The sequence below is a fragment of the Thunnus thynnus genome, chromosome 2 (assembly GCF_963924715.1).
Source record: "Thunnus thynnus chromosome 2, fThuThy2.1, whole genome shotgun sequence".
Lineage (NCBI taxonomy): Eukaryota > Metazoa > Chordata > Actinopteri > Scombriformes > Scombridae > Thunnus > Thunnus thynnus.
Genome location: NC_089518.1, coordinates 40119150 through 40146613, shown reverse-complemented (window position 1 = coordinate 40146613; position 27464 = coordinate 40119150). Strand labels below are relative to the sequence as shown.

General features: G+C 41.3%; 2 protein-coding genes across 4 annotated transcripts in view; one reads left to right on the top strand and one right to left on the bottom strand.

Moving 5' to 3' along the window:
* Positions 1 to 3592, bottom strand: part of adam9a (ADAM metallopeptidase domain 9a) — a 54068-nt gene extending 50476 nt beyond the window's left edge. For both annotated transcript variants that reach the window (XM_067574781.1, XM_067574790.1), the window contains exon 1: positions 3172 to 3592. In XM_067574781.1, coding sequence (XP_067430882.1) covers positions 3172 to 3250 — 79 coding nt within the window. In that variant the 5' untranslated portion in view covers positions 3251 to 3592. The remainder of the gene's footprint in view (positions 1 to 3171) is intronic.
* A 6792-nt stretch (positions 3593 to 10384) lies between these two features.
* On the top strand, positions 10385 to 18041 carry ercc6l (excision repair cross-complementation group 6-like). Of its 2 annotated transcripts, XM_067574733.1 has the most exons (3): positions 10385 to 10555; positions 12133 to 12220; positions 14032 to 18041. In XM_067574733.1, the coding sequence occupies exons 2-3, from the start codon at positions 12150 to 12152 to the stop codon at positions 17576 to 17578; spliced, it is 3618 nt and encodes a 1205-aa protein (XP_067430834.1). In that variant the 5' UTR covers positions 10385 to 10555; positions 12133 to 12149; the 3' UTR covers positions 17579 to 18041. The 2 variants fall into 2 exon arrangements, with proteins under 2 accessions (XP_067430834.1, XP_067430842.1); XM_067574741.1 differs by lacking the exon at positions 12133 to 12220.
* The last annotated feature ends 9423 nt before the right edge of the window (positions 18042 to 27464 follow it).

Sequence of the window (27464 nt, the reverse complement as noted above, 5' to 3'; positions counted from 1 at the left end):
TTCAGCTGGAGTTTGACGTCTTCATCTCTGCAGTAAATTATGTTATTCAGTCTGTAATGTAGCTTTGATAAAAATCCAGTCCTATGTAGCTTAATAAAATATTAAAAAATATTAAAAAATAATAAAACAAATTGTAATACAGACTGCTGTGTTGATTGTGATCCGTGTATATGTGTGAACATGTGGAGTCCAGAGGTAAAAACATGAAGCTTCACTTTACATTCAGACAAACTAATGTTGGAGCTACAATTGTTAGATTTCATCTGTGAGACCAACATTTATCTTCCAGAAGGAATTAAATCATATATCAAAATGCTGCGGAAAATTACAACAGCCTGACTCAACCTCAGCCATCACTGCCAGCTGGTGTGAAATGCATTCTGGGATACTTGGCTGTGGGCTCCTGATGCGTCCCTGATAAAAACGGGCGGAGCAGCAACACATCCTGGTGTTTGGACTGAACTCGGCTAGATGAGGAGTTTGAACTGGAACTGATGATGTTTCACAAGAACAGAGAAGAACACAGAGACGACTTCTGTTCTGATTCACTTCTGTAGAAATAAAACTCAACAGTCTTAGAAACTTGAGACTCAGAGCGCTGCAGGCTGCAGGTTGTGCAACTGAAGCTGCGTTAACTAAAGCACGTCACTGATCCATCATGTTGAAGCAGATTAAACTTAAACATGAGCAGCAGAGGTGGAGAAGTCTGTTGAATACTACATGTCCCATAATGCAATTGGATGCTGCCTCCTCATAGCGCTGCAGGGTTAAAGGTCTCTCTGTTTATCTCACAGACAATGTCGGTGAAGTGATCAACAAATGTTTTGATAATTGATTGATCGTTTGAGTATTTATAATACTCCTCAGTTCCAGTCAGTCATTTGTCAGGACGTTGGGCTGTTGGTCTGCAGATGTCACCTTGATGAACAAGTTTCACTGTTTTCTGGTATTTTGTAGACCAAACGATGAATCGATCACTAAGATAATGATTAGTTGCAGCTCTGATCAACATGAAACTCTGCTGTTGAATCATCAGAACAGATGAACAGCTGTGTTAGAAAATATCTGGTTCTTCAGTGAAAAGTTGAAGCTACAAGACTGGACGTAAAGATCTCAGGATAGAAGTTAACTACAACTCCCAAGATGCATTTCAACAAGAAACATCCAATCACAGAGCTTCTTATTCTATAATGTGTGGTGATTAAGATGTTTGTTAAACTGTCAGGTTATAACTTCATATCACTCAGCTGACGCTTCATGTGTTGTGTAAAGTTTTAAAGGATCATTCTGCTGATTTTCTATCTTTGTCTTCATGTTTGGATCCAAACCAACAGTGAACTGATCTACTAACCAGTACTGTGTTTGTATCAAAGCTGATATATCTGATTAAAAACCCGTCAGTGAGCCACACAGCTGCACTGGGTCACATGTTAATATACAGCACAGTACAGTGTAGTACAGTACAGTGTAGTACAGTACAGTGTGTTACAGTGTGTTGCAGTGTGGTACAGTGTGTTACAGTGTGTTACAGTGTGTTGCAGTGTGTTGCAGTGTGTTACAGTGTGGTACAGTGTGGTACAGTGTGGTACAGTGTGTTGCAGTGTGTTACAGTGAGGTACAGTGTGTTACAGTGTGGTACAGTGTGTTGCAGTGTGGTACAGTGTGTTACAGTGTGTTACAGTGTATTGCAGTGTGTTACAGTGTATTGCAGTGTGTTACAGTGTGTTGCAGTGTGGTACAGTGTGTTGCAGTGTGTTGTAGTGTGTTACAGTGTGTTACAGTGTGGTACAGTGTGTTGCAGTGTGTTGCAGTGTGTTACAGCGTGTTACAGCGTGTTGCAGTGTGTTACAGTGTGTTGCAGTGTGTTGTAGTGTGTTACAGTGTGGTACAGTGTGTTGCAGTGTGGTACAGTGTATTGCAGTGTGTTACAGTGTGTTGCAGTGTGTTACAGTGTGTTGCAGTGTGTTGTAGTGTGTTACAGTGTGTTGCAGTGTGTTACAGTGTGTTACAGTGTGTTGCAGTGTGGTACAGTGCGTTACAGTGCGTTGCAGTGTGTTGCAGTGTGTTACACTGTGGTACAGTGTGTTATAGTGTGTTGCAGTGTGTTGCAGTGTGGTACAGTGTGTTACAGTGTGTTACAGTGTGTTGCAGTGTGGTACAGTGTAGTACAGTGTGGTACAGTGTGTTACAGTGTGTTGCAGTGTAGTACAGTGTGGTACAGTGTAGTACAATGTAATACATTTTAGTACAGTGTGATACAGTGTAGTGCAGTGTGTTACAGTGTAGTACAGTGTAATACAGTGTAGTGCCATGTAATACAGTGAGGTACAGTGTAGTACAATGTAATGCAGTGTAGTAAGGTGTAATACAGTGTAGTACAATGTAATACAGTGTAGTACAGTGTGGTACAGTGTAGTACAATGTAATGCAGTGTAGTAAGGTGTAATACAGTGTAGTACAATGTAATACAGTGTAGTACAGTGTAGTACTGTGTAGTACAGTCTACTTACAGAGTAGAACTGTGTGACTATAATATATTATAGCAGTGTAGCGTAGTACAGTGTGGTACAGTACTGTCTATTGATGTATAGTGTAGTTAGTACATGGACCCTTAAACCAGCTGATGATCCTCAGGAGATCACACACTGAGAGTAAATCCAGTGATTTCATCCTAGAAATGACTGGCATGAAACCAGTACTACTGGAAACCATTAACCAAAGACACATCTCTAGACCTGAGACGACAACATCCAGCAGTGACCAGCCTCACCGCCGCAGACGCCAACATCACAGAGGACGAAAGTGATGATGATGAGTATGCTACAGTGTAGTATCATACAACACATTACAGAATAGTAATGGATTATATTTACATTGTAGTAGTACAGTGTAGTATTGTACACTACATCACAATGCCGTGTAATACAGTGTAGTACGGCATACCAAAGTAGTACAATACAGTACTACAATAATCTGTACTTTATACTGTACTGTATGTAGTACTGTATAGTGTGTAGTACTGTATAGTGTGTAGTACTGTATAGTATGTAGTACAGTACTGTGTAGTTGTGTGAAGTACAGAACAAACTAAATGAAGATGATGATGATGTGTCTGCACACACACACACATACAGTACAATCCTCTTCCTCACCCTCCTCTTCCTCACTCACCTCTGCATTGAGAGTTTCCGCTCAGCAGCAGCAGCAGGCAGCAGATCTCCAGCAGCTCCACTCTTCCTCCCATCTTCATCTTCTTCTTCTTCTTCTTCTGCTGCTGCAGTAAATAACCGTCACCGGGCGGCTCTCTGCCTCTTCTTCCTGTTGTAGCAGTGACTGTAGCGGTGACTGTAGTTTTGACTGTAGCTGTGACTGTAGGTGTGACTGTAGGTGTGACTGTAGGTGTCTCCCGGCCGTTTCCCGCCGCACAGCCTCATACTAAACGTCCAGCAGCGGCCGAGCCATCCGTGTCCCGGCTGACGGTCACTCAGTCCTCCGCTGGACCCGCAGTCTGTCTCGGGAAGTCTGTCCTCTCCGTGTGGACCAGATATTTCTCTCCTTGTAAACTCCCCTCGACCAGCGTCAAGTCTCTTCCTGCGGAGAGTTTCAGAATAAACCCCCCTCCTCTCAGAGATGTTTCTTCTTCTTCTTCTTCCTTCAGCTGGATGTTTGTTTTCATTCATCTGCTGAAGGAGGAAAGTTTCTCTGAGTTCACTGAAATTCTGATTTTAAGTGACGGGCCTACGAGCAGGACTTGTGACATCACAACTAGTTCGGAGCCAATCAGGGTCCAGTATTCAATTTACACAGGTGATGCGGAAACTTGAAGCCTGCAGGTCACAAACACTGAGGATGAACTTTACAGTGAAGGAGGAAACATCTAGTGTCCAGCAGGAAAACTTTAGAGATCAATAATATAATATTAACCAGTGAATTGAACTTTTTCCATCCATCAGACTCACATTATGATAGAAGCAGAGTATTTTATAGACATGTTAAAACATGTGGATCTTTAAAGATGCTGTAAAAACATACAAACTATGATTCTGGTAGAAATATCTGGAACATACAGAACTATTGCAGTAATGACTAAAAACTTATAAAAAGTTTATTTTTTGCAGTTCAGATCTATATTTTCTCTAAAGTTCAGTAAAACATATATTTTTAGATCATATATTATAAGTATTTGAATATATACAAGACTGTGGAAACGTTTCAGGCACTGAAAGTAAAGTCAGGACGCTTTGAATAGTTTTTATTGATCCAAAGTTGAGTAAACAGCAGAAAGTAGATCAATATCTGCTGTGAGCAGCTTTGCCTTTAAACCAGCAGCAGTTCTCAGTGTTTCAGGTTCTCGGCAGGTCGGTTGTTCCTGCATCTTCTTCTTCTGCTGTTTCTGTCTGTTCATGTTGATCCCAGACTGACTCCAGGGTGTCGAGCAGATGATCAGACGCCTCCTGATGCTGCTGCATTATGGAGAAGAAACTAAACATCTGACGTGACTAAAACATTCACACATATATACAGTATTTCCTCAGAACTTCAAGATAATAAAACACTTCAGATTAAAAGGTGCCTCGCTCAAATGTATTCAGTTTCATTGAAAGAAAAAGACAATTATAGATTATAAACAAATAGATTATAAATCAGCCTGCAGTTCACCAGGATGAAGCAACAGAGAGAAGTCTGCGGACCGATGAAGTGTTTTACTTTATTAGCCTGAAATATTTTGTCTGTGTAGATTTTAAATATTTTCTCCATTTTGTACAAAAACATTTTTATCTTCATATTGATCGTGTGCTCTACAGATTTACATATAACAAAATATATTCATTTGTGCCAAAAAAAAAACTCCCAAAACTGTAAAATAATCCAGTAAGGGTCACTTTAGTGTGAAACAGACTGCAGGGCTTTATTTTGAAGTCAAACTAGTTAAACCGGAAGTCATCGCAGTTTTTTGCTCATGTGACAAACTAATCTCCAGTTGGGAAAAAAGGCTTCCACTGCACATGCGCCCCACCCTGTCCAGTGAAGTAAACCGAGCGCTCCCTTCATACCTCAGAGCTCCATAATAATCATCAGCTGTCCCCACCCGCACCGGGAGGTCCCCACACATGATTCCAACACACCTTGAGGGGACAACACAGTTCTGAGCCAACGAGACAAGAGTCTGTAACACTGAACGCTCATTGGCTGAAATTTAATCCTGATAAAGAAGATTGTGACACGTTCAGGTGTCTCTGGTTAACTACACGACTCAAATACAGTTTATCAATCATATGAATTGATTAGTTATTGACAGACATATCAGCAGCACAATGTTTTTTTAGTCATTACAAAGCACAATTATAATGTTAAAAACACAATAATACTGTCATTCATCTGCTGATGAAGGTCATGTGATATGACCTGAAAGCTCTAGAAGAGCTTTGATCTGTATTTATCAGAGAACGATGAACGATCGGCTGATTGGCTTCATAAATTACTTTGACGATTTATCAAATTATCAAAAACATCATTGGTCCAACTCATGATGAAGTTGTTCTCCTGATCAACAAATTGATTTATAAATGAATATTTATTGAGACACAAGAAGCAAAAATATAAACATACAGAGTCGAAGCTTGATGCTGTAAAACTTCATTTAAGATTTTATGACTTTAAGAATTAGAAAGATGCAGTTCAGTGGTGGAAAGTAACTAAAGGCATTTACTCAAGTAGGGGAGAACAGGGTAAATAGAGCCACCCCCTGTATCTAGGTAACCATAAACAAAAATAATCATGTGACCACAGATTAAGGAAGAATAATTCACATTACTCAATCCATCTTGGACTCCAGCACATGGAGAGAGCGGTCGGCAAAACAGAACAAGTGAATCATCATGTTACTAAAGTTATCAGTCTTGTATCTAAATTAAAACAGATAAGTTCTGGACATTATTACATGTTAATTTAAGTCAGCGAAAGCTACAAAACAAGGTCATAAACTTAACATAACTGTGGATCTGAACCACTGTGTGAAACAGTTTGGTCTGAATGGAGGTTGTGGAGTAAAACCTGCCGGTGATGTTGAGTCAATGGTTCAATAAACCCCCCAAACATTATTTTCTGATATTCTAGAGACCAGAGACCCTGTTCATGTTTGATCCATGTTACAGCTGCTACAATGTTGATGAATAAATACCTAATTGTTGACTAATGTTCAGTTTAAGCCACAAACAAACATGCTGAACATACAGACGTGTGACAAATTAAAGGAAAAGCCGACATAAAGTGTCTCAGTAAGGTGTTGGACCACCAGAACAGCTTCAGAGCTCCTTGGCATTGATTCTACAGTCTCTGAACTCTTCTGGAGGGATGAACACCATTCATCCAGAAGATATTCCCTCATTTAGTGTTGTGATGATGATGATGGTGGTGGAGAGCGCTGTCTAACACGTCAGCTCAAAATCTCCTACAAGTGTTCATCTGGGTTGAGATCTGGTGACTGTGAAGGTCATATATGAATATGATTCACGTCATTTAATACTCATCAAACCATTCAGTGGCTCCTCATGTCCTGTGAATGAGGGCATTGTCATTGAAATGGAAACATATACTTTTATGTTATTGTCTTTAGATTATGTTACACTGTAAGACTTTATGATCTCTGCTTCCCATGTGAAAATGTTCCTAACAGGTACTATCAGAGCTGAGGTGTGAGACTCGGTCAGTGTAACTTTAGAGGGAATGTTCAGGGAGGAAAGGCAGAGAAGGATTTGGCCTTCAACTCTTAATTCTCAGCAGAGACCGAAAGAAACTCCCTAGAGATGCAGTGAATTAATTCAAAATAAGTGTTAGGGTGATGAATATGCAAGTACCAACACTGAACTGCATTCAACATCTCTTCAGCCGAGCAAACTGGGAGATCTGGACTTCCAAATATGTATTCTGGATATTACAATAAAACTCTGAAAGATAATTTGCTCTCTGTGAATTCATCTTAAATTTCCACTACAGTCATCCTGGAAGAGACCACTCCCATCAGGATAAAGCTGATCACTCACAACTACTTTGTATTGATTAGCAATGACCCTTCACCTCTAAGGGGACAAGTGGACCCAAACCATGCCAGCATAACAGAGCCTCCAGACCCCCTCACTGTAGGGTCCAGCACTCAGACCTGGACCAGACCCCCTCACTGTAGAGGTCCAGCACTCAGACCTGGACCAGACCCCCTCACTGTAGAGGTCCAGCACTCAGACCTGGACCAGACCCCCCTCACTGTAGGGTCCAGCACTTAGACCTGGACCAGACCCCCTCACTGTAGAGTCCAGCACTCAGACCTGGACCAGACCCCCTCACTGTAGGGGTCCAGCACTTAGACCTGGACCAGGTTTTACTTTCATTTGTCACCTGTCTGTTTACACTACAGCACATTTACACACACATTCATTCTGTAGTTAACACACGAAGATCACAGTTGAATCTCTACTGAAAGTGTTCAGGTAACAGGCAACATGTTACTGAAAAGTTTGAGTTTTTGCCTTTGTTAAATTGATGGCATCAATAAAGTTCAAAATTATCTCAAATTTGTTTGATTTTGTGTAATTTTTATATCAGTATTTAATGGTAACACTATTTACCCCATCCCCATGCTTATGTTGCCCCTACCTTGGGGTAAGTTGTGCCATAGAACTAATTTTTTTGATGGCTCATTGTTCTAAAACCATAATAATTAGATAACTTGTTTTAATTCCCATGGATACACAACAACCTGAGGTATATATATTAACTATTATTTGAAACAAATAAACTTTCATTTTGCAGTAAAACCATCAAATGTTCTCCCCTACAGTAGTCCATTACAGTTTTGAGGTACTTGTACTTTACTTGAGTATTTCCATGTGATGCTACTTTCTACATTTCAGAGGGAAATATTGTACTTTCTACTCCACTACATTTATTTGACAGCTTTAGTTACTCTATCTGCCACATTACCCATGAGCCTCTCTTCCCCATGTATTAAGGCGAGATGGCAGCTGTTGTTGAGACGGTTGACAGCTGTTTAAATCATATAAATGTCTCACTGTCCATGTGTTTGAACGTATTAACCTTTATTACAGCCCGTTCAAGGCGGGAATACTGCGCCTGTAATCCGCTTCGCTGTTCTGTATAAAAGGTCAGACATGGGGGGGGGGGGGGGGCAATAAGCCGGCTACACAGAGCCGGATCGACCGTGTGTATAAACGCGACATCCGGCATAGCGGGACCAGGAGCTGGTGCTGTTGTGTTAGACCACATTCAGACCACATCAGGGTTGAGGAGGTTTGTGGTTGTGTGTTTGTGCTCTAGAAGAAACCGCTTCACCACCACCGCTCCCTCTCTTCATTCACTCTCTCTCACGTCTTTTTTAAAATGAGTTGGGAAGCCGACAGAACAGTATAAATCAACTTTTAACTCCCTCCTGACAGAGTTTACAGGTCTGATCAGGCTGATCTCACTCTGCATGTTATGTAAAAGCACACATGGAGGCGGCTTTATTCCGGGTTTGTGAGGCTCAGTGTAAAAAAGTAAAGGTGGATCCTCTTCACGGCTATAGTGCGGGTTCTCTGTATGAAAGAGATTATTGATTGATCAGCTCCCAGTCTGTCTGTGAGCTTCCTGTTTCACTGCAGAGAAAATAAAATCAATGAATCCATAAATACAAACACTGTTGATTTCTTCCTGTGGACCGACATGGTTCAGTAAATGTCTGCTGTCAGTCAGACAGAGATGCAGGTGTGATGTGAGTGACAGCTGGGCAACATCTACAGTTAGTGAAGGAGCCCATGGAGGAGACAGAAAATCAATGTGCAGGTATGTTTACACATAACTTCTGTCTTAGTAACAGCAGACTGGGATGTTTGAACTGGTGCATGTCCAGACTGACCAATAGAAACGTGTCTCACATCTTTCACACAGATTCAGCTCAACAGCAAACAAAACCTTTGGATCTGCAAACAAAAGTTTTTGATTCACATTTTAATCACAAATTTATTTTATTTGCAATAAAACATTTTTTGATTGCAAACCTGTTCTGGTTGATCATTTAATAAAGACACAAATGTACCTTCATAGACTTCCAGGATGTAATGACAAAAATGTGAAATAATTTAAATAAGTGACATTTAGTTCACGTTGCACTTGGTAATTAACTCTATCTCTTATCATCACTAATGTTTTTTCTTGATATCTTTGAGACTTTGACTGTGAAACTGGTATGAAAGTGAATCTATGTGGGATAAAAACATCTTACATTTTTAATAAGTTTTTGTTTCTTTTAAGTATGATGATGTAACAATGAGATATCTCCCGCTGCACTTGTAATGATAAATGGCTCCAATGATCAACATGTCATTTCTGCTCATCTTTAAGACAAAACTGAGTCTGTCTGAGTCAGTCTTCCTACAGACACACAGCTGTGAGACAATCAACCAGGAGCCAGATCACTTCAGTCCAGCCTGCACCACTTTGCACATAACTAGACCTTGAGACCAGTGACTGTATCACGTTTGATCCGCCTTGTTGTGTTTGTTTGTTTACATCTCCTATCGTGGACCAGCTCAGTCAACGTCCTGTTCCAGCAGCCACTGTGGTGAAAGACACCCTTCAGGACAAGGTTTTTTTGTGTATCTGTCCTTTTTTCATATACAGCAAGTGTCATCATCATCCATCCTTCCTCTTTGTCCTCATTTGCTCCTGCCAGCTTGTTCAAGTCGGAGCTTCTCCCTCCTCGTTCAGCAGACGCCTTTCTTACACCAACATCTGTCTGTTTTTCTTCTCCGCTGTTTATTTAAAGAGAATTAAAACACTGGGAAGCTTTTTAATGTTTTTAATGCATTAGAAATAGTCAGATCTTGGTAAATGCAGTATTTCTAGTGAGTTCTTCTTTCAACAACCTTTCAAGGAGGCAGATAAACCAGTTGGGGCGAGAGTGAAGCGAGGCGAATATTAAAAGATAAAGAACCAACATTTTGCCTTTAGAGCCTCTTGTAGTATTAAAACTTGAGTCAGCTGACGTTGTTTTCTATTTACACTTGTATACAAAAGTTTGGGCAACCTTTGACAAATAAGGTATTTTGATGATTTTTAATTGAAAAGATGTAAACAGTCTCTCTATGATGTGAAACATTAATGCAGAGTTACTGTTTATGTCTTGCTGCTCTATTTTCTGGATTCTGGAACAGATGAATGAAGGGATCGTCACAAATGATTCTGGAAATTCTATTTTAAAACGTGTCTTCACTTATCTTCAAAGCGCGGGTCCAATATCAAGGATTTACGAGTTATGTGCTTCAACAGTTGGTGGCGATAGTGCTCTGAATGGCGGCAATTCACCACTAAACAGGAAGAGCGAGAAGAAGAAACCTAATCGCGACGTCATCACTCTGCGTTCTCTCTGATTGGCTGAGAAAAAATGGCGGGGGTAGAATCTGGTGGTTCAAACACAACAACACCACGGATCATCTAACCGGGAGAGGTGAAGTCAGTCCGGGACATCGGCCGCGAGGGGAGCCGCTGAAAGTCGCTTCTGGAGGTCAGTAACGGAGATGTGATGCTCTCACAGCGGCTGTGTGTCGACAGGGAGGCGGTCTGAGCCGCTCCGTCACACTCAGGCGGCTTCTGGCGTCACTTTACACAAAACTAAAAACCTGTTAGCATGTTAGCTGCGTGCTAGCTAACACACAAACCGACGGTACCCTGAGGTCATCCGACAAAACACTCTGAAACTGCCGCTTGCTATAAATCATGATTCACCAAAACTCAAGAAAAATGCTTGTATTTAACTATTAATTAGCTTTTCTTTAAGTTTAGTCAATAAGCGCACGTTTAGCCGCTAGTCAAACGTGCAAACGACATTCAGCCGTACTAGATGTCAGCAAACAACTATTTGCTGTGTAAAGATATAGTGAAGTTGTCACGGACTGATGGTTGTTGGACTCGTTGAACAGGAGGAATGATTACAGAGAGGAAAAACCTCTTTCACTGTTCATATGGACACCTGACTGTACACACTGTGCAGTGTTAGAGACATCTTCCCATTGGAAGAATCTGATGTACACATATGAACATATATGAACATATATACTATCTACCGGACTATATATGGAGGGGTGGGGGGTTGGATGTAACGGGACAGTGCACAGTGAACTCAGCAGTCACACATCTCTCCGTTCTCTAACGTTATTTCTCTGTTTAGCGTCTTCAGGTTGGGCTAACCTATCGTTGCTAACTTTGGAGCTAACCCCCTTCACATTTCCAGCAGTTGGGGAAACAACAGACTTGACTTTTTAGCACTTATTAACTGTTACACTCTAGTCTGTACTGTACATTTACTGCCAGACTGACAACTCACTGCTAACCTTTGCCTCTGCTCCGCTGGCATCCACCGTCACTTCTCGCCCACTCGCTACGCAAACATACTACGCAATGACGTATTCCCTGCCAACAGTTTCCTAGGCAACGACACAGAGGTTGACTCACGTACCGGAGCAGCGCTGCACAGACTCATTAACGCTGTTGATTTCCGAATGAATGGACATTTGGCGTTAAAATCAATTATCAAAATAATCAGCAATTAATTAAATAGTTGGCAACTAATCAATTAAGGGACTAATTTTTACAGCTCTACTGATGATTTGATGCTTTTATTTGCCGTATATGATAGTAAACTGAATATCTTTGAGTTTCAGACTGTTGGTCGGACAAAACAAGACATTTGAATGCGTCACTTTGAGCTGTGAGCGATTATCACCACATTTAAACATCACATTCTGACATTTTATTGACAAAAATAAAAAATAATTGTTAGTTATGGCCCTAAAGTTGGTCAGATTTTTACTGCTGTCCTATTGTATTAATGAATAGATTATTAGTCTAATGAATGTTGGCAGGTAGCAAAGAGCTCGTGGTAACAGTCTGAAACCTGAAGATGATCAGTTTATGATCACAGAAAATATTCACAATCTGACAAGCTGCAACTGAAATAAACAATTCAACTAATCATTTAGTCAACTAATGGTTTGACCTCCAATAATATGTCATTTTTTGAAAGATATACGTTTGCAACGAATGCGTGCAACAGTGTTTCTTATCCTGACTTTGTCTCCACAGGTCATAGTTTCATCTCCATGGAAACAGAAGACAAGATGGAAACAGAAGACAAGATGGAAACAGAAGACAAGATGGAACAGTTCCACAGGTACCTTTACATGCTTCTACAGCAGGACCCTGTGCTTCTGATGTGCTTTAACTGATTCAGGCTAACATGCTAACACGCTAACATGCTGCTATCAGGCTAAAATCATTCTGTTCATTCTCATAAAGCTAATTTGGTTCCTTGAAGGCAGTTAGATGATTAATTTGTTGTTGATCCTGGATGAAGTTAAGGTCCATTCATATGATTGGATGAGTGCTGATCATGTGACTGCTGTTAAATGAGGTGGGCGTATTGGGAACCCTCCCAGCATGCACTGCGGCAACAGATTCATGGACACAAGTCAGATTTTCTGTGTTCCTGCTGTTATTTTGTTCTACGTTGAGCTCCACAGTGTTTCTACTGTTTCCACACTTTGATCACACACACAATGAAACCTTTAAAAAAACTTAAAGTACGTTTGACTGCATAAACAACTTTCAGAAAAGTGAGTTCTGCAGTTAATCATTTAAGTTTTAGTGTTCAGATGACAAATTAAATGTCACATGTTCTGCTCTGTTGGTCCTTTAACGGTCAGAATATTTTAGTTTTGGCTTTTTGGGAGTTTTGGGTTATATGGATGTTTGTATATTGTGTTGTAGGATTCATTGGTATTGTTCTTTCCAATGCTTGTTCTGACTAACCTGGACGGTGAAACGCAGTTTATTGCAGTAAAAGTACATAAGTATTATGAGCTTGATGTAGTTAAAGTATTGCAGTAAAAGTAGTGGTTTGGTCCCTCTGACTGATATATTATTATATATGACATCATTAGATTATTAATAGTGAAGCATCAGTGTTAGAGCAGCATGTTACTGTTGTAGCTGCTGGAGGTGGAGCTAGTTTACACTACTTTATATACAGTTAGCTAGTTTACTTTATATATAGTTATTTTGTTTTTGTTTTGAGGTATTTTAACCTTGACTGGACAGTCGATGGTGAAGAGGTAAACAGGAAACAGGAGAGAGGAGAATCAGGACGTTGTTGTTATGCACCTTGTTCTATAATCATTTGGCCATAAAATGATTTTTAAAATAAATATGAGGCGTCTGTGTAGGGCTGCAGCTATTATCAATTATTCTAGTAAAATATTCAAATATTCTGCAGATTATTCCATCAATTCATCGGATGCTATGCTAATGCTATTGCTAGAGTTAGCTTGTGTGGATGCTCTCTGCTGAGATGCTGAAGCACTGACGTTGTGCTGTTGTACAGTTTTCCTTTTGTTTCAGCTTGAAATTATCCCAAACTTTGGACGCTTTCTGTCGTTTTTGTCTTTGCTCACCTCTCCTCTTCGCTCCTTCGCTATTTACTCTCTCTTCCTCCATTTTGCAATCTGCACCATCAAATCACGTCTTCTTCATGTCATGCCGTAGGGCTGCCAGTCAGAGTGACGTGTGACAAATAATAATCATAAAATTAGAAGGAAAACAGCTCTGTCCAACCATACAAACCAATAAAGCAAAGAGCAATGAAATATACAAAAACTAATAGACCACAACTCAGTTCAGTTTTCAAAAGGTGTATTAAATCAAGCAAAGCAACCTTAGTGTGTGTGTGTGTGTGTGTGTGTGTGTGTGTGTGTGTGTGTGTGTGTGTGTGTGTGTGTGTGTGTGTCTCAGTCCACTCAGTAAAGACTCTGTGTTTGTTTCACAAACATAAAAGAAAGACACTCAAACTCTTCTATCTGGTGTCTGTTTGCTTGTTTTGATATTTTTCTGCATGCTGATTAATGCAGCTTTCAAGTTTCTGCACTTAAGATTACAGCATTGTCTTCTAATAATCCTCTGATGTTCTGTCTTTTTACTTTATTACAGATTCATCCAAGATGGTAAAGACGTTGCCAGACAAGGAGACATGGTTAAAGCGCTGGAGTTCTTCAAATTGGCGAACAACATTCAGCCGAGTCAAAAGCTTGAAAGCAGGATAAAGAAAATTGAGGAAATAATTGCACAGAACGAATCAGAGGATGAAGATGAAGAGTTTGTTAATGTTAACGAGAGCGGGTTAATGCTCTTTAAAGACTTATATGACAAGCTTTATGACTACCAGAGAAACGGAGTGGCCTTCCTCTACAGTCTCTTCAGAGACGGTCGTAAAGGTGGCATCCTGGCGGACGACATGGGCCTCGGTAAAACCATCCAGGTCATATCTTTTCTCTCCGGTATGTATGACAACGAGCTGGTCAAACACATACTGCTCGTCATGCCAACGTCACTCATCACAAACTGGACCAAGGAGTTTGCAAAGTGGACTCCCGGCATGAGGGTGAAGGAGTTTCATGGTGCCAGCAAAGGAGAAAGGACCAGGAATTTGGAGAAAGTTCAGAGGAGAGGGGGCGTCATTGTCACTACTTACACTATGCTCATGAGCAACTGGCAGCAGTTATCATCATACAATGGCAAAGAGTTCACATGGGACTATATGATCCTGGATGAGGCACACAAGATAAAAAACTCAACCACCAAAACAGCCAAAAGTGCCTACGCCATACCTTCAAAAAACAGAGTTCTTCTCACAGGGACTCCAGTCCAGAACAACCTGAGAGAAATGTGGGCTCTCTTTGACTTTGCTTGTCAGGGCACTCTCCTCGGCACGGCTAAAACCTTCAAATCCGAGTACGAGAACCCCATCACCCGCGCCAGGGAGAGGGACTCCACTCCGGGGGAAAAGGCTCTCGGGGCCAGGATGTCTGAGAACCTCATGGCCATAATAAAACCCTACTTCCTCCGCAGGACAAAAGCAGAAGTGCAGAAAAACAAAATGGACGGCACAAATCAATGCAAAGAGGAATATCCAGACAAGGACAGCAAAGTACCAAATCCTCAGAAAGACTCTGGAGCAGTCATGCCCACGCTGACGAGAAAGAATGACCTGATCGTCTGGACTTACCTGAGCGCTGTTCAGGAAGACATATACCGGCAGTTCATCTCACTGGACCACATCAAGGAGCTGCTCATGACCAGCAGATCCCCTTTGGCTGAGTTGAATATTCTGAAAAAGCTGTGTGACCACCCGAGGCTACTCTCTGCCAGAGCCATAGCCAGTCTAGGTTTAGAGGAAAGCACACCTGAAAGCCAGCAAGATGACGACATGGCGACAGACAGTCACAGCATCAACAACATTCCTGACGACACCTTGATATCCGAGTCTGGAAAAATGGTCTTTCTGTTCGCCCTTCTTGAACGGCTCAGACAGGAAGGCCATCGCACACTCGTCTTCGCTCATTACAGGAAGGTGCTCGACATCATCGAACGCATCCTGAACAACAGAGGCTTCAAAGTGATGAGACTGGACGGCACAATAACGCAGATTGCAGAGAGAGAGAGACTGATCACTCTCTTCCAGACAGACCAGCGTTACTCCGTCTTCCTCCTGACCACCCAGGTTGGCGGAGTTGGCCTCACTTTGACGGCAGCAAACAGAGTAGTGATCTACGATCCCAGCTGGAACCCGGCAACAGACGCCCAGGCCGTCGACAGGGCGTACCGCATCGGCCAGACTGAAAACGTCGTCATCTACAGGCTGATCACCTGCGGCACGGTGGAGGAGAAGATCTACAGACGGCAGGTTTTCAAAGACTCCCTGATCAGGCAGAATACCGGAGACAAAAAGAACCCGTTCCGGTACTTCAGCAAACAGGAGCTGAAGGAGCTCTTCACACTGGAGGACACTCGGTCCTCGTCCACGCAGCTGCAGCTTCAGTCCCTGCACTCCCGACACCGCCGGACAGACGCTGAATTGGACGAACACATTGCCCACCTCCATGCCATGGAGATGTTTGGGATTTCCGATCACGACCTCATGTTTTCCCTCGACGTCAACCATGACGAGGCCCCAGAGGACCAGGAGGCTCATCACTACATCGAAGGACGAGTCCAGAAGGCCCAGGAGCTGATGAAGGCTGAGTCGGAGTTGCAGATGCAGCTGGCAGAAAGCATGGCGTCGAGCACAGAACCAGCCTGGCTCAGGCAACCAGTGGACAACAACAGAGAGAAGAAACCAAGAAGTCCAAGACCCAGTCCTGCATCTCCTCAGCATGACAGCAACTTCAACAGGTCACCAGTTGTGGTGGATTTGGACCAGTCCGGTTCTAGCAAAGAGGGCGGCCAACAGAACCTGAGCAACCGGGTGATTGATCTAAGTGCTGATCAGAGTATGACAGAAGAACCGACTGCTGAAGCAGCAAGTGAAGAGAAGCCGGATTCCCCGAAACTCCAGTCTGTGGATCAGGATATGAGTTACCTGGAAGCAGCAGACGTGTCTCCTCAGGAGGTGGTGGAGGAGTCTCTGGTGATGTCTGAGGCTGCTGATGATGCAGCAGGTGATGCAGACACTTCATCCAGAGTCGGCGCAGGGCTGGAGTCCTTTGAGGGCAACTTTAATTTGCAGCTGGAGGACAGTGACGTGATGGTTGATCAGGAGACAGAAGCTGAGGAGAGGAAGCTGCTGCCACAGCTGCAGCTGGAGGACAGTGACGTGATGGTTGATCAGCAGACAGAAGCGGAGGAGAGGAAGCTGCTTTCACAGCTGCAGATGGAGGGAAGTTTTAATGTTGATGAATCTCTTTCAGCTACCCAACATTCAGAAGCACTCAGACAAACCCTCAACATCTCCTGCTCCTCTAAAATGGACGAGTCAGTAGATGATTCCATTGTGGTTAGCAAGAAGAAAAAAGCAGCAGTAATTTATGACAGTGAAGAAGAGGAGAGTGATGATGATGATGAGAATCAACTCCGGAACTCTTTCCAGGTGCTCGGGGCCTCCACACCGAAATCAGCACCATCTGCTTCAACCCCCCTCCGGTCAAGAAAGAGTGTTGGAGGAAACACCTCTGTGGCCTCACGGCGGTCTCTCCTCCACTCCATCATAGAAGACATGGACAAGAAGGACGTGGTTGATGATGATGATGAGGAGGAGGATGACATTTTAGAGAGTGAGGCTGAAGAAGATGATGAAGGAGAGGATGAAGCTTGTGATGGGCTTCAGTTGGAGGAGACTCCTGCAGAGTTCTTCTCTGTTGAATCAGCAGATACTGTTGATGAGTCGAAGCAGGACAGCAGCGACCTGGAGGAACCAACCAGCGAGTGTGAGCTCGCGTCCTCAGAGAGAGTGGACCAGTGGACCGTCGGTCCAGGACTGGTGTCAAACGGGACCAAAGACTTTGTTCAAAACAAATCTCCTCCCAAATCTGAGGACGCAAGCTACGACTCGCTGGTCAGCAGAGGGAGGAAGTGTTACAGCAAAGGGAAGCTGGACGACGCTCTGGGCTTCTTCCTGAGAGCCATCGACATCAAACCCGGAGATCCTGAAATTCAGTTCATGACCATCCAGCTGTACCGACAGCTGAGTCTGAGAAAATAACTGTTCAGACAATCCTGAGACAGAAAATAGTCTTTGACCGTACCTGAAGAGAACACCTGTCAGAACATCTTCCCCTCACTGCTTCCTACTGAACATTAACATTCATAACTTTATACACGACTTCTACCCAGGAAGTAGTGCTTTTACGGTTTGAGTTCATGGACAACAATGAGGAAGAAAATCTATATTTGTTAGTAGATCAATTCATTGTAGGTTTGAGTGTGAACATGGGATCTTTGTATAAGAAGAAGAATACTTATAATACAGATTAATACTTTAACTTTGATACAGAACAACACAGCAGTCTTATACAACCTGAGAGTTAACTGGATCTGATTGGACAGGTTCACTTTGAAGTTACCTGATATTTTGCACAAGATGGATTTCAGAAAGGTTAACGGTGGCACAATATTTGCAAAAAAAAAGAAAAGAAAAAGTTGAAATAAAGACCAACTGTTTCATATTTGTGTTTGTGTGTCATTTCTGCTGGCTGTCACCTGCTGATCCAACAGCACCTGCTGCAGTACGGAGCCACTTCACTGTCTTTATTATGCAAACAAAACATAGATTTAAGAGCAAAACTATTGACACTGCAATCAAAAAGTTTTATTATAAAATAAATTTGTGATTTAAAATGGGAATCAAAACTTTTGTTTGCTGTTGAGCTGAATCTGGTGGGCGGGACCTGCACTGAAGGATGTTTCTATTGGCCAGTATTGATCTGAGTGACAGCTTGATGTAACTTCTGTCTTAATAACAGTGAGACTGTGATGTTTGAACTGCTGCATGTTGGTTGCTTTTGTTTAACGATCTGTGATGTTGTCAGCCTGTAGCTGCTAGCTTAGTGCAATTAGCTCGTCACTCGCTCATTATGGGACATCCCATTGGTCTCTAATAGTTTGACAAATGTCCCACCGGACTGAAAGCCTGAAGTCTGACGGCCTGTTATCCCAAAACTAAAGGTTCACTGTATCTGGTGACCATCAGGTTCTGTGACCTGCAGAACTCAGATCCTTTACTGAAGTAAAAGTATCAATACCACGATGTAAAAATACTTCATTACTGGTAAAAATCCCACTGAAGTAAAAGTATTGAAGTTTTACCAGCCAAATTTACTTTAAGCAGGATTTTTACATTGTGGTCTGAATACTTCTTCCAACACTGCAGCTCACAGAATCTGCATCACAGATCGTTAAACAAAAGCAACCAACATGCAGAAGTTCAAACATCACAGTCTCGCTGTTATTAAGACAGAAGTTAAGTCAAGCTGTCACTCAGATCAATACTGGCCAATAGAAACATCCTTCAGCGCAGGTCCCGCCCACCAGATTCAGCTCAACAGCAAACAAAAGTTTTGATTCGCATTTTAAATCACAAATGTATTTTACTTGTAATAAAACATTTTTTGATGTGATTGATAGATATTTTGCTTGTAGTAGAATAGTAAACTTGTTCTGTTTGCATAATTAAGACACAGAAATGTCTCCGTACGTCAATATTCAGGTTCAAAAAGTTCCAAACAGATAAAGATAAACTTCAAGTTTCAAGTAAAGTTTATCTGCTTTCATATTTTGAAAGGTTCGAATGGTCGACAGGTGGCGCAATATTTCACAATTGATCCTTTAATTGAACCATTAATTTTCTGTTGATTGATTAATTGATTGTTGTAGCTTTAAACATTTTAATCCATTTAAGAAGCTAAATTTGAACAACATAGTTTGTGATGAAACAAACAGATATCCTTTAACATTGAACTGATTTCTGAAACGTCACGTTAATTGACATAAAGTCAATTAAAGCTGCAACGATTAATCGATCAACAGAAAAGTGATCAGCAAGTATTGAAACTATCAGTTAACCGTTTTTGCTTATAAAACACCAAAAATCAGCTGGTTTCAGATTCTCAGATGTGATGATTTGCTGCTTTTTTTTACTGAATATTTTTAGTTTTGGACAAAACAACGTTTGAAGACATCGTCTTGGACTCAAGAAAGTAATGATTAATTGCAACCATAACGTCAATCAATTAATCATCTAATTATTGCACATTTATACATAATTGATGGAGTAAACATGCAACATCTGTCACGCAGTGTCACAAGAGATGAATCATTAAACTAATATTTGACCTGAATGCAGAACGAACAGGACGTGTGTTTATGTAGTTTCTCCACTGGTGGAAGAAGTACTCAGATTCTTTACTGCAGTAAAAGTACTAATACATCAATGTACAAATACTTCATTACAAGTAAAAGTCCTGCATGAAAATTCCTACTAAAGTAAAAGTACATAAGTATTATGAGCTTGATGTAGTTAAAGTATTGCAGTAAAAGTACATAAGTATTATGAGCTTGATGTAGTTAAAGTATTGCAGTAAAAGTAGTGGTTTGGTCCCTCTGACTGATATATTATTATATATGACATCATTAGATTATTAATAGTGAAGCATCAGTGTTAGAGCAGCATGTTACTGTTGGAGCTGCTGGAGGTGGAGCTAGTTTACACTACTTTATATACAGTTAGCTAGTTTAGTCCAGTGGTTCCCAACCTAGGGGTCGGGCCCCTCCAAAGGGTCAGCAGATAAATCTGAGGGGTGGTGAGATGATTAATGGGAGAGGAAAGAAGAAAAAACAAAGTTCTGACACACAAATCTGTTTTCAGTTTTTGGACTTTTTCTCTAATCTTTGATTTTTGCTGAAATATTGGATCATTTGAACATTTATTGAAATGAAAGCATGTGAGAAGTTTAGAGGGAAAAATCACTATTTGGTGGAGCTGTTAACAACTCATAGACATGTGAAATGTGACCCCGACTACACACTGCTTTTTGTAAGACGTCAAAAGACAAAAAGGTTGGAAACCACTGGTTTCATCTTTAACAATGTGTTGTATTTTAAAAGCTTGTTATATTATCCATTGTGTCAAATCTTCATCTGAAAAGTAACTAAAGCTGTCAAAAGCCAAATTATTGGGTTAGGGTTGGGTTAGGGTTAGGGTATTGTTTCTTGTCCTCAGGTTCGGTCTGGTCTTCTAAACAGCAGTCTCTACTAGGGATGTGCAGAGATACCGGTATTTGTATCTGTATTCGTAAAGGCAGCAAAATCATTAAAGCATTTTAAAAATATTTGTATGAAACAAATATTTGCATAAAACCCACTATTTGTGCTTTGCTGAATAATGTATTTGCATTCGGGCACACCCCTAGTCTCTATAAAGCAGCACTCTCCCTCTACCTCATATTGTCTTGTGGTGTATGCATCGAGTTCTTGTGGTTAGGGCCGTGCCACCTAACTACTGTACATTCAACTCTACAAATCATGTATTCACCAGGTGTATATGTCAATAAGTAACTGCAGCTGGACACAGAAAAATACTCATATATTTGAATGGAGAGTGTGAGTGAACCGCTAGGTGCTCGGGCCCTAATAAAGGAAAAACTGCAGTACAGAGCTACAAATTTTAGTTTTGATTTTATTTTTCTGCAGTTTGAAGCCGATACCATTAACGCCCTCGGAGCAGATAGTGTTTGATCGGGGTCCAAAATTGGCACAGTCGTACTTTGATGGACATATTGCGGACTTCCTGTTGGATTTAGGTCAGGGGTGTCAGCGTATGATTTGTAGGTCTTGATGAGACGAATAACTGAGTTTTGGTTCAATCTCTTTATGACATTCCTACGTGCCGTGGCGGCCATTTTAGTGACATAGGTGGCACTATAGAGCACATTTTGGCACTTTGGGGGATAATTTTTACATTTTATCAAATTTTTCACCAGACCTGATGTGCGTGCCAAATTTGGTGAGTTTTTGAGCATGTTTAGGGGGTCAAATTTAGGTCTGAAGTGGTGAGATAATAAATGAAGAAAGAAAGAAACAGAACAGAAACAAGAGGGTCCACCATTAGACTCTAAGAGTCGTGTTACTTCAGAGTTTTTAAAATGTCTTCCATTATCCATTCTCAAAGTTTTAATGGTTGGATATTGAATCAACAGCTCTGCTAATCTGGCTGAAACTGTCCTTCCTGTTGCTGCTCTCATGGGTAAGAGTCGCCTCACACTGGAACCCTTATCTGCACAGATGAGGAAATATAATGGCCTGTGTATATCTGCATGAGAAAAGCCCTGCCACATCTGCACTAAACTGGGTGTGAGGGTGACGTGGATGAGTTTCCGCTCGTGCACACTCGGGGTAACTTTTCCTAAAGTTGATCACTATACCCCTGGCTTCATGTATATCCAGACCTGAGCCCCTTAATCTCTGTACCACCCTGTCTCCTCCAACATGCCCTAAACCTTCGTGTATTTGCTTTAACACGTTCAGTCGGTCAGGCTGTGGTAGTTTGGTTAGACCTGTTTTACCATCTTTCCACTCTGGAGGTATGATTAATTGCAAAGGCCTCAGTCTAGCTGGCCGCTCCCGAGCTAATAAATCAACCTCCCTATTTCCTCCAGAGAGGTAGTCAATGGCTTCAATGGGGCTGTCAGACTTCCTCATGCTGCTTCTCTGACACAGATTCTCATCAGGACAATGCACCAGGGATGGCCAAAGACAAGACGAAGACACCGAGTGAAATCTGACCATAGTTCTCGTTCCAGGAGGAGCTGAGCTATCATGAGGGTTCAGGGGTGAACTGTTAACCTCCCGACAGCTTGGTGAGGAAGGATGCCTACGGAGGGTTTGAGAGTGTGTCCACTGGCAGGACATGAACAACCAGATCAAGACGTATGTAGCCAAGTGTGACATCTGCAGGACAGTGGACAATAAACAACAGAAAGAAACACTTCTTCCACATGAAATGCTAAGCAGACCAGACTATCTGTCAGATACAAAGTCCACTACAGTGACAAAGAAACTGAAAGCCCATTTTGTCATTTTAGACAATAGACCAGAATACGCATCCAAAGAATTTCCAGCATGACCTCATCACCAGGTTACCCTCAGAGCAACGTAAAAGCAGAATCAAAGAGACTCGTGCTGAAAGCCAAAGCTGCTGGACAGGACTCTTATCTACCACCGCAACATGCCGTCACAAGACCTGGACACTAGTCCAGCACAGAGACCACAATGCCGCTGCCCACAAAAGCAAGTCTTCTACAGCCGAAAGTCAAATGGGTACAGCAAGATCTGAAAAAAGTCAACACCGTCAGTGTCCCTTCTACGACAGATCAGCTAGAGACCAAGACACTGTGTGAGAAAACAGCCACTTGAATCCACAGCGTCTGGAGAATAAGCATCATTAGGTTCGTACAGTTTGTTATGAAGAAAAAAAAATTGGACTCGGGCCTGAATGTCGGCGGCTCCGGTCGGGTTCTAGTGTGTTCGGGGAAAACAGAGCTTTGTAGAAACGCTGTCGTATCGCTGACAGGACAGACGGTGGCAGTAGCGCGGCGCTTCATAGGAAGAGGAAGAAACAAAAACACAACATCAACAACAACGGCGGACGCTTCATGCAAGTGTTGTTCTCTTTATCGTCTACTTTGACAGCTTTCCTGAAACAAACTATTCCTACACCAGCAGACTTTGCCTTACATGAGTGACCAGATGGTGGCGCTAACACAGTTAACTGTCAACCAAAGTGGAAGGAAAAAGAAGAGATTTAACCATTTTTTTAAACAATTCTTTCAATTGTTTTGTCATTTTAAGTGAAAACACTTTTAGTGATTGATCTAAAAAAAACAACTTCACCCTCAGAAGTCCTGAAAGATGATATTAATGTGTGTGTTATGAAATAATGATTTGTGAGCACATATTCTTTTACCTTGAAGTAAAAGTACCTATACAGCAATGTAAAAATACTCCATTACAAGTAAAAGTCCTGCAAGAAACAGTGTGAGAAGTTTAGAGGGAAAAATCACTATTTGGTGGAGCTGTTAACAACTCATAGACATGTGAAATGTGACCCCGACTACACACTGCTTTTTGTAAGACGTCAAAAGCCAAAAAGGTTGGAAACCACTGGTTTCATCTTTAACAATGTGTTGTATTTTAAAAGCTTGTTATATTATCCATTGTGTCAAATCTTCATCTGAAAAGTAACTAAAGCTGTCAAATAAATGTAATGGAGTAGAAAGTACAATATTTCCCTCTGAAATGTAGTGGAGTGGAAGTATAAAGTACCTACATTTAGCTTGTAATACTTCAGTAGGATTTTTCATGCAGGACTTTTACTTGTAACGGAGTATTTTTATATTGCAGTATTGGTACTTTTACTTCAGTAAAGGATCTGAGTACTTCCTGCTCTGTATGTTCATGTTGTGGCCGCTGGGTGGCAGCAGCGGCAGCAGCGCAGGCACCACCGAAGAAGAACAGATGTAAACAGGAAAAGGAAGCGTTGAGCATCAGCTAGTCGACAGAATTCTCGTTTTCGGCGTATTTCCACGTAAACAGAGACTTTAGTTGAGAGCAGAGGAAGTTTATCGGGTTTATCTTCATTAAACCAGCTGCTGCTTCGTGTTTGTGTCGTTAACTCGTCGGTTTGTCAGCATGAAGTCAGGAGCAGAAATGAGCAGCGCTCAGTTATTGCAGCAGGTAAGATGTGACAGCTCAGGTTGGGATCATTGTTTTACTTTAGTTTTCTTTATCTGAGATCACATGTTCATAATTCCTCCTTTTATAAGGAAAAAACACTTTGAGACTTGTGAAACTACGGAGGCCGGGAGGAGGCAAAGAGAATAAAACTATCAGTGTTCTCAGTTTAATAATCTGTGCTCTAACTAGAAGTGAATAAACTCTCAACATCAGCACAGAAATACGTCGTCAGATGGTAAATCAGAAACTTACCAAAAATAATTAACAGGTGATGTCTCTAATTAGTCACGTGTTACCTTAGTAACCACGAATAGAAAGAAAAGAGATGAAGATATGACGTAAGAGGAGGACGATGACGACACAAACTGACAAATCAAAACTTAGTGTTGGTTTAGTTTGACTGTTGTTACTGGAGAGCAGCGTTTACCAGTATACCGGTATACCGGTATACCAGTGCAACATCCTGACGGTTTATCAGCATCATCACCATCATTCTGATGATTATTATTGTTGTTATTGTTGGTGAAAGAGTTCAGTATGACTGTTGTTATGTTCTCCGTGTGTTTACTGTTTATCTGCATTTTAAACATGAATTTAACTTTTAATTGATCATTGAAAAATTAACGAATGTTTGAGTCTGAAAGACTCTGAGCAGTTAAAGTGGTTTCCAGTCAACGGTGAACAGTTTGCTTCTGTTTACAGTTTTTGCTGTAGACAATAATAAAGTCATTTAACTGTATGAATGATTATACATGATGATAATACTGTTTACTGTCACTCTCTTTTATTATTTATTTTTTATTAAGGTTCCTGTTAAAGGACACATAAACAAAATTACATATGAGCAAAATGTGACACAAAACACACTCAAGAAAACAACAAACAACAACAAGGGAAGGATCCATCTCTTAAATAACCCAAATATACACACACACACACACACATATATATATATATATCTGTATATATATAGTATGAGCATATGTACTGTGACGTTCTTCTCTGAGATAATAGTAGTTTTGATTGCAGCCTCTGGAATTTTGCCCTTTAAATGTTTATCAAAATGTTTATCAAACGCTGCTATTCTACATAACAACCTTCACACTCAATCACACAATCATCACTCAGCCAATCAGAGAAGCTCATCTGCAGCACACAGCAGGTATTTTTGAATAAAGCCCACGAGCTTAAAAAGTGGACGTCTGCTAACTTTCTCCAGTTAAGTCCAGATCGAGCTGAGATGCTTCTGATTGGTCCGAACACTCTGCATACAGAGTTCAGACCCTCAGCTGGAGTCAGAAACCATCAGACATGCTTCATTTCCTCACGTGTAGAAGACTGTAAGAAAACACTCGACAGTCTCCACACTGGCTGCCAGTTTATCACAGGAAGTCGAGCAGGAAGTCCTCGTGTCCAGGTGTAAAACTAAAGAGACTCTGGAAGCACCTGCTGACCGACACCTTTCTTTCATTGATTCATCTCACTTCAGTATTTGATTTGTTTTTATTATAATTATATGAGAAATGATCCTCAGGGGTTTCACAGTCTGTTCCTCTGATCCTCTCAGTGCTGCAGAGTAGAAATAAATAGAAATAAAAACATTAAATCAGCAGTTTGGGTTTTTTTCTTCCCGTCCTGCAGATGGCGCTGCTGCGGTGGTTGTCCTCTCAGACTGACGAGGACCGCGGCCTGCTGACGGCGGTGACGGGCGTCCAGGTCGCCAGAGAGCTGCTGAACCGCTTCACCGGCCAGAACCAAGTGGACGCTTACAAGGTAGCTGCCTGCAATAATACAGTCTGTACAATAATACAGCTCCTCTGCAGACCCTTCATCAGGAACATCTGATGTCATCCAACAGTTTATACATGTTCAGTATAAATATTTACTTTATACATTATTATGTTTTTTAATATTAGTTTGTTTTATGTCAGGATTTCTTCTGACATTACTTTGCTGTATTTTAATTCTTTATTGTCTTAATCTGACAGCAGCAGCTGGGCCAATAAAACAGATTCAGGTTGATGTACGGGAGCCCTGATGGGTCATTTTGTCTGTGTGTGTGTGTCTTCAGAGAGAGTGTATCCTGAGCATCGCAGAGTTTGTCCGTCAGAACCCGCGAGCCTCGCAGGACCAGATCAACGCTGAAGTGGAGAAGAGAGTTCTGGTCTTCGCTGCTCGGGTCAAAGCTCTGGAGACGGCGCCGATACTCTGAATCTGCTCAAACATTTACGTCTTTATACATGAAACTCTGTTCTAATGTCACCTCTTCAACCGTTTCCTTTTATATTAGACAGTAGTTGTGTAATTGTATAGTTCATGTTTATTGTTTCAGCATTAAACACACACACACACACACAAACACACACACACACACACACATTGAATCTTTTCTTGTAATCAGCTGTTTCTTCAGTTTCTTGCAGTTTAGTGAAGCTTTGAAATATTTTTTCATGTTGGAAATTTAATTTACAGTTGAAACAATTTAATAAATAAAATATGTAAAAATCTGGAGGATGACAGACTTTATTTGAGGTTTCTGGTCCAAATGTGATGAAGAGACTTTGTGTTTTATTGAGTCCTGGTTCTGGTCCAACTAGTTCATAGGTGGAGACGTTTATATTTTTATGTAATTTTACTATTTTAATATTCATATACTTCTGATCATTAATAGTTACAGGATGTGAATACAGAAGTGATACAGATGGTGATACAGACGGTGATACAGATTGTGATACAGACGGTGATACAGACGGTGATACAGACGGTGATACAGATGGTGATACAGAAGTGATACAGACGGTGATACAGACGGTGATACAGACAGTGATACAGACAGTGATACAGACTGTGATACAGACGGTGATACAGACGGTGATACAGACGGTGATACAGAAGTGATACAGACGGTGATACAGACGGTGATACAGACAGTGATACAGACTGTGATACAGACTGTGATACAGATGGTGATACAGACGGTGATACAGACGGTGATACAGACGGTGATACAGACTGTGATACAGATGGTGATACAGACAGTGATACAGATGGTGATACAGACATTATATGTCACACACACACACTTCATCTCTTTGTCCAGAGCTCATAGAGTCCATATTTCCTTTCTACACTCAATATTTCATTTCAAGTTTTATATCCCATTTCAAAACTATCACTATACGGTTCAGTAAATAGATTTTAAACACATTCTTTTAGACACGTTCTTTGTATGTTTGCATTGGCTAATAAAACAGATTCTGAGTGAATGAGCTGCTGTTTGTCACGTTAAATCCCAAAACCAAAAGAATCCTAAAGACAGTAAAAAGCTCCAGGTTGTGTGAGCAGTAACCTGCTCGAAC